General features: G+C 37.3%; 1 protein-coding gene across 1 annotated transcript in view; it reads left to right on the top strand.

The window, feature by feature from the left end:
- The window catches only part of si:dkeyp-117b11.1 (B-cell linker protein), a 64,529-nt gene extending 57,714 nt beyond the window's left edge, over positions 1-6,815 (top strand). The window contains 5 exon segments of the mRNA XM_034170723.1: positions 1,023-1,060; positions 1,147-1,190; positions 2,405-2,473; positions 3,693-3,857; positions 3,989-6,815. Of these exon segments, the coding sequence (XP_034026614.1) occupies positions 1,023-1,060; positions 1,147-1,190; positions 2,405-2,473; positions 3,693-3,857; positions 3,989-4,105 (433 nt within the window). The 3' untranslated portion in view covers positions 4,106-6,815.
- The last annotated feature ends 1,854 nt before the right edge of the window (positions 6,816-8,669 follow it).

The following is an 8,669-nucleotide window of genomic DNA, read 5'->3' on the forward strand; positions in this document are numbered from 1 at the left end:
CCATGACAAAATCTCTTGTTAAAAGTGAAATCTGCCGGAAAATGGCTGATGTCCAGCTCTTGTGATAACCAGAGAAAGAGCACACGACGGTCTCGTATCCACAGAGCCATCAGCTCAGAAATGGTCCGGTGGCTTGTGCCGTGTCGTCGCAGCTCGGAGCGCAGCGCGCTGAGCGTCCTTAAAGGGGTCCATAAAGCTGTACTAACAGACCTTATTCTCTGTGAAGCCCGTAAAATTTTCACCAAAAGCCAGATAAATTTTTCGAATAGTTTCCAGGTGCCAGTCTCTAACAGCTTCTGAAAAAATTCTGATGGAAAAAAACCCCAAATCATTCCGCCATTTACAGACAATGAAAATCCGACGACAGGGCGGGACCACTCCTTCCACAAGGTGTGCTCACAGGTGAATGATGTCACCGACAGGCGTGGAAAAACTCACGCATGCGCACAAGGGTTCAAGCTTGTCTGACGTGAAAACATATGAATCAAATCCATATAGTTTAAAAAAAATAAAAAGGTACGATACTTTATGGACAGACCTCGTATTTACATTGGTCTAATGGAAAATTGTGGTTTCCAGTTTAAATTTGCTGGAATCACTTTACAAAATCATAAATATACATTGTGAGAAACTAAAAAATTAGCTGTAACAATTACATCAATTTTTTTAGTTGATCCAAAGTATAATTTTTTTTCAGTGTATTGAAACTCTGTCTATCAACCACATACTCCTACTAATGTAATTTAGATTTAGTTTAGTTTGCTTGAGCTGCTGCCCGACGTCGGATGAAGAAAATGGATGGATGGATGGATGGATGGATGGATGGATGTTCACTAGATAGACTGTTGACATGTTTTGCAAAATGTTGGCGATCAGCTCTTTAGACAGAATTCTTGATGCTGCTCAGTTTCTTTGACAGACATTTGAAAGAGGAAATAATTGATGCAACTGCTTCTGCATGAAACACAGATGAATTAATTTCAGAGTACAACACAGAATAAGCATTGCTCTCTTAATTTCAGCCTTACAAATCCTCAAATTGGAAACGTGAAGACTGCAGGTGAGCTAAAAACAAACAAACTAACAAAAAGCCAACTATGCATTTCTCAAACCTTGAAGTGTAACATATTTTCTGTCGACTGTAAGCTTTTTCTAGTGCTGTGAGACCTACCAGGCAATCAGGGAATGAGGTACGGCAGTCCAGACTACAGCAAGAATTCAGTTTGTTAAAGTACTGCTGTCGATATTTTTTTTTTTGAAAATTCTTTTTATTTAACATTTTTAACATTAACGGTCCAGTACAGTCAAACACACATCTTTTCCCTTTACAGATCCAAACATAAATATACAATTAAAAAAAGGGGGGGGTAGACAAAGGCTACAGCATAAACATTATTTATCTCCCAGTTGAGCATCATAACTTTTCAGACATTTCTGCCCCAGATTCTCAGATATTGCAATACCCTGCTGAATCGGTCTACAAATATTGCAGACTGACCGTTAGCACAGAATCGCAGTTTTTCCAAGGAAACAACATCCAATATTAATGCTCTCCACAGTTGTAATGATGGAGGTTCATCTCCAACCCATTTGGTCGTAATGGCTTTCCGTCCTATCATAAAAAAAGAAGCTGTACAGTATCTTTATAGCCTTTAAGTGATCCTGGTATATGACCCAGTAGGCATAAAAGTGGATTGGGCGGTACTGGTTGTCCAATTATTGTACTAACCTCAAAACATACTGTTTCCCAGAATTGTTGGATTTTTTTTCAAATTCCCAAAGACAGTGAATTCTAGTTCCCAGATTGGTTTTACATTTTGGGCAATTAGGGGAGGCCCTGGAGTATATTTACTGTACATTTATGGTGATACGTAAATATTTAACAGAATATTGTATTAAAGTTCTCAAAATCTATTGCAAATTGATATTTTGGAAGGTACAAGCAAGATTTTTTTTCCCAAAGGTGTTTGTAGGAGAGTTGACCATAAATTCCTCAAAAATGATAGTTTATTTGTATTTAGATGCTGTAGTTTTGAGTAAAACCTAGAAACAAAGTGGCTTTGTTTTGCACAACTTAGTAAACTTCTCTCTAACAAATTAAAGTCCTCCTGGAAGTTCAAGTTCTTCATTTTATTATGTACATAGTGTCTGACTTGTAAATATTTGAGTTTTTATGGATTCAAATATTTTAAATTCCCCATCCTTCCAGAGACTATAAAATTGTGAATCCCTGCTTCCTGCCATCTCCGAATGTTGGATCCAGTGCCTTCTTGGGCTAAATCTGGATTATCAGTCAGTGTTGTTAAACAACACAGTTTATGTTTAGAGCCAAATAATTTCTTTAAATTGTTCCAAGCTATAATCACATTTGTAATGCTGTTGATATATTTATATCACATCACAGGACAAACAGTGGTTTGCCGGATATTGTACGAGAGAGATAGCTGAGGATCTGTTACTGAGAGTCAATAAGGTCAGTCAAATGGTTATGTTTAGTTATATAAAAGAGCCAGCATCCTCAGGCTTTTGCTATTTCACTATAAAGTGAAAAGTTAATGATCAGTCATATGAGTCAGCTAATATGGTGGCCGATGCGGCCACAACAGTATCAAATTAAGACAACACTACACAGTAAATTTTGCAGAGTAAAATATACTCTGCTGAGATAACATCTGGTCCCAGTCAAAATAGAGTTAAATACACTCTATTATTGAGTGAAATCAGCTCTACTGTCTTGCCAAATCAAGTATTTCCAACTCCAGGAAGAGTCATTCATGGCATGATGGAGTTGCATTTACACTGTGGTAGAACTGATTTAGCATGGTGATAGAGTATATTTAACTCTATTTAGAGTGGGGCCAAATGTAGTCCCGGCAGAGTATATTTTACTCTGCAAAATCTACGGTGTAGAAAATGCAGAAAAAACAAAGACAAACAAACAAACAAAAAAACACCTGTATCAATTTAGCAACAGGTAGTTGGTAAAAAAAAAAAACATTTTGGAAATTAAAAAACAAAATGATTACAAACACAGAGAACACAAATATAAACTACAGCACATGCAACAGTTTAATATGATAATGTATTTGTTGGAAATTCACACAGTGTATCCAAAAACATAGACACACTGCTAATAGACACAACAGAAATCCTAACACAAAAAGAGGTTTGTTTGTGTAGGACTTTGATGGACCATTTAGGGAAGGTGGCACTCTCTTATCCATATGCGTGTTTGGCAGAGCTGAATAAGTTCATTTCTTTTACTTTCTTGATGATTTTCCTCTTAAGCTTGCTATAGTTTATTCATTTTTATTTATTCATTAATTTTTTTGCAATGCATTGAACGATAGTAGTCAATTAAAGTCCTCTGGGCATAAATATCTTTTTGTGTTATTAGTTCTTCTGTTGTGTTGTGGATATTTGCAGTGCATTTGTGTTTTTGCATGAATTTGCGGCAGACATGTTATCAAATAAATTTGTTACAAGTGCTGTAAGTTACGTTTCTATGTTTGCAAGTATTTTTCAAGTATTTGCAAAATAGTTTTAAGGCAACTACCTGATGTAGTATTTGTAAGTATTTTCTGCACTGGATCATGCTATCTTAACGTGGAAGGTTGTGGTCCCTATTGACCACCATACATTTCAAATCACCTTTCATTCTGTACATCATTCTTTTGTCATCTCTGCTGCAGGACGGAGCTTTCCTCATCAGGTACAGCTCAACTCAAAAAACCCGCCAGCCGTACACACTCGCAGTACTGTACAAGGAGAAGGTGTACAACATTCACATCCGCTTCCTGGAGGAAGTACAAGGCTATGCCCTTGGAAAAGATGGCAAGAAGAATGAAGAGGAGAAGGTAATAATATAAAAATATGCATGGCAGCAAAGTGAACAGGAACATTTAGTTTCTACAAATGAGAGACAAACATAATGAGAATTTCATGCCTTCTCTCCCAACCATTCCTCCCACCTATCCTTTCCCCGCAGATTTTTGGCAGTCTGGAGGAGATCATTTCTTACCACAAGAAAAATCATCTGTTTCTCATTGACAGCAAGAGCCAAGCCAAGCACCTGACATACCTAACCCACCCTGTACGCCCTTAAAGCCATGCTGACCAGGAGCCTATATTGTGCCTTTATATGATTCAGCATACAAGCACTTTTAAATGTTATAAAACACAGACCTGCACCAGCCACCCACAAAGAAAGAAAAGAAAAAGTAACTTAAAGTTTCTGAATACACATAACTTAGAATTTTTATATATTAACAAATTTTTTTAAAATACAATGTGATTATTAAATTTACAGAACCATATTTCATTCACTGGATTAAAAAAAAAATTAGACCCCTGATCTCATAATTACAAGATCTTTTCAGCAAATACGAGATCTTTTCTCGTAATTACGTGATTGGGGTCAGTTTTTTTCAATCCAGTGAATGCAATAGGGTTCCATATAAAATATTTTTAGAATAGCTGAGATTGTAGAGAAGATTCAAGCTTCTCTACTATGGAAACCACCTGGACAACTGAGAGTCTTCACAGAAAAATAGCTGAGATTGTAAAAATCTTATCATGTCAGCAATTATTGCGCAATATTAACTGCTCTCTGTTAACAGGAAAATGTGTCACTGTGTTGGTGTAAAATCATTTTACAGTTATCTGACGTGTATATTTTTTTCTGCCTGTAAAAACACATGACACGATTTAATCACTTTTCAGCAAAATTCTTTACTGTTACTTTGTGACATTTCCATTATTAGATTGTTAAAATCAATAAAAGTAAGACAATTTCAGAAATACCTTCACAGTCAGGCCCAAAAGTAATTGGACAGGAACAATTTCTGCAATTTTGCTTTTGTACATCGCTGCATTGGAGTTGAAATGAAACAATCAAGATATGGTTGTAATGGCTGTAATTCCTAAATGGGTCATACAATATTTTTGTTGAACCCTTTGAATTAAAGCTGAAAGTCAACAGTACAAGCACCTTATGACTTTTTCATTTCAGCCCCACTGTGGTGGTGTACAGATGCAAAATTATAGAAAAATGTCACTGTCTAATTACTTATGAACATGATTGTATGGTCATATACAGAAGTATGTACTTGCGCAGTAAAACTCAATACTCCAAAATCAGTACAAATATGAATGCTTTTTAATGTAACACAACTTAATCCTCACTTTCACAGCCTTTTTTTTTTAAATATACAAATCAGGGAACAGACAGAACATTTCAAAGTCACTGAATATAACTTGATGCTCATTTACATCAATCAGTAATGAATAGAAACACTACGGTAGTGTAAGGTTGTTAAGAGCAGGCTTACTTCAAAAATACAATCATAGTGAATGAAGCAGACTAGTGAGGGAAGCTTCCAAGACACACATGATAACACTGAAAAAGTACAGACTTCTGTGGATGTGACAGGAAAAACTGGGCACAGAGGGAGCTCAAGCCTGGATTTCTTGTTTCTGATTTTAAAAGTTCTTTTTTGTGTTACTGTACCATGATGCTGGTGAATCACCACACAATGGTTGCCTGATGTTCACTTTGTCCAATCACATCCTCAGAAGCTTGTACCTCCTTTAGAGTTGTCAAATGTCTTGGAAGCTTCCTTCAGTTGCCTGCTTCATTCACTGTCACTCTGTTTTTCTGTTTTATTCACTAGAGTTCTCCAGCACCATACTTAGCTCATTCAGCTCTGTTGGCGCCGCTTCATTGTTGTGTGTGTGTGTGTGTGTGTGTGTGTGTGTGTGTGTGTGTGTGTGTGTGTGTGTGTGTGTGTGTGTGTGTGTGTGTGTGTGTGTGTGTGTGTGTGTGTGGTAGTGTTATAAACACCACAGAAGCTGCTGCTTGATGAAGCACTTTCAGGAAACTTACTCCTAACCACGTGTATGTTCTCACCATTTCATTCTTGACTGATTCTTGTCAAAGAAGGTGAAGTGGCAAATTGAGGGTGTGATGCGTTTGTGCAAATGACACCACTGATTATTCCTGCTTCCTGTCATATTTAAACTTAATTATCTCTGGTCAACCCACAACAATGGGGCTGACAAAGCAAAACCATCCCATCCACCCATAGAAAATGGATGGATGGAATGGGGGGCAGGAGGGGAGTAGAGCCTATCCCAGCAGAAAGAATGTGTGAGGTGGGGTACACCCTGGACAGGATGCCAATCTGTAAAGCAAAGCCAACATTGAGAATCAACACTACACACAACCATCAGAGTTAAATCTGACACTACACAGTTTTTCATCTTTACACAGTGACAGCATCCCTCTGGAGGGAGAGGAAACTCTTTAAATTTACATGCAACTTAGTAAAGCACTGACTCTGTTTTCTTTGTGGTTATGAATGTTTGCAGCCTCCAGTCTACATATTCAATGAAAATGAATGGATAAAAAAAGCATGGAATTAAATTTCAGATTAAAGCAGGAAATTGAGCATTAGATAGTATACATGAAGCTTTTTTTATATACAGTATATATAAAAGAATCTTGAACACACCGATCTTAATAAAAGTTTGTATTCTGTTGTGCAGTTATCTGTTTTTAGTCTTAATTTGTTGCATCTTTCTGTGCATGTCAGTTTTCTCATTCGCTGGCTGTTCATAAATGTCTATGTACTGTATAATTCTTCCTGTCTGTGTAAGCTTTGGTTGTATTTATCAGTAACAGAAGTGAATATTGCATTCTGTAAACCAAATTTATAGGAAATCAAATGTCATTTTTTGTCCCACATATGCTGTGCATAATACTGACTAATGGGCTAGTTGTAAAGTTAACAATATTAACCAACAAGTGACTTTTTCATACAACCCCAATTTCAATGAAGTTGGGACATTGTGTAAAATGCAAATAAAAACAAAACATAATGATTTGAAAATCCTCTTCAACCTATATTCAATTGAATACACCACAAAGACAAGATATTTAATGTTCAAACTGATAGACTTTATTGTTTTTGTGCAAATATTTGCTCATTTTGAAATGGATACCTGCAACATGTTTCAAAAAAGCAGGGACAGGGGCAACAAAAGACTGGGAAAGTTGATGAATGGTGAAAGAACACCTAATTGGAAACAGGTGAATGTCATGATTGGGTATAAAAGGAGCATCCCCAAAACGCTCAGCTGTCCACAAGCAAAAACAGGGCAAGTATCACCACTTTGTGAACAACTGCGTAAAAAAATAGTCCAGCAATTTAAGAACAATGTTTCTCAATGTTCAATTGCAAGGAATTTAGGGATTCCATCATCTACAGTCCATAATATAATCAGAAGATTCAGAGAATGTGGAGAACTTTCTACACGTAAGTGGCAAGGCCGAAAAACAAAAATTGAATGCCTGTGACCTTCGATCCCTCAGGCGGCACTGCATTAAAACCAACATCATTGTGTAAAGGATCTTACCGTGTGGGCTCAGGAACACTTCAGAAAACCATTGTCAGTTAACCCAGTTTGTCGCTACATCTACAAGTGCAAGTTAAAACTCTACCATGCAAAGCAAAAGCCATACATCAACAACATCCAGAAACGCCGCCGCCTTCCCTGGGCCCGAGCTCATTTGAAATGGACAGAGGCAAAGTGGAAAAGTGTGCTGTGGTCTGATGAGTCCACATTTCAAATTGCTTTTGGAAATTATGGACATTTTATCCTCCGGACAAAAGAGGAAAAAGACCATCTAGATTGTTACCAGTGGAAAGTTCAAAAGCCAGCATCTCTGATGGTATGGGGGTGTGTTAGTGCCCATGGCATGGGCACCTTACACATCTGTGATGGCACCATCAATGTTGAAAGGTACATCCAGGTTTTGGAGCAACACATGTTGCCATCCAAACAATGTCTTTTTCAGGGACGTCCCTGCTTATTTCAGCAAGACAATGCCAAGCCACATTCTGCACATGTTACAACAGCGTGGCTTCGCCTGTTGCCCATTGAAAATGTGTGGCGCATTATGAAGTGCAAAATACAACAAAGGAGACCCCAGACTGTTGAACAACTGAAGTCATACATCAAGCAAGAATGGAAAGAATTTCACCAACAATGCTTCAACAATTAGTGTCCTCAGTTCCCAAATGCTTATTGAGTGTTGTTAGAAGGAAAGGTGATGTAACACAGTGATAAACATACCACTGTCCCAGCTTTTTTGAAACGTGTTGCAGGCATCCATTTCAAAATGAGCAAATATTTGCACAAAAACAATAAAGTTTATAAGTCTGAACATTAAATATCTTGTCTTTGTGGTGTATTCAATTGAATATAGGTTGAAGAGGATTTGCAAATCATTGTATTCTGTTTTTATTTACATTTTACACAACATCCCAACTTCCTTGGAATTGGGGTTGTACATTGTATTAGCTTTAATGATTGTGACTGTTAAACACTGTCATTTTATTGATGAAAAAGACAACTCTGACTACATTATATTTATGATTGTTCTGGATCAAGGCTCACATCGTAACCTTGACTTCCTGGACTCTGCTATCAGAAGTATCTATCTGAATGTGGTGAAAGTGTTGAACCTGTAGAGATTTTCACTTATCACAGCAGTGACATTCATGTCTCTTCGCCCTTGGCCTTTGAAATTGGGAGACATCTAGGAAGAGCTTATGGAGTCATGAGGGTGCAGTGCAGAGATGTTGGACAATGCCAAAACCATTGCC

Source organism: Thalassophryne amazonica, chromosome 5 (genome assembly GCF_902500255.1).
Source record: "Thalassophryne amazonica chromosome 5, fThaAma1.1, whole genome shotgun sequence".
Lineage (NCBI taxonomy): Eukaryota > Metazoa > Chordata > Actinopteri > Batrachoidiformes > Batrachoididae > Thalassophryne > Thalassophryne amazonica.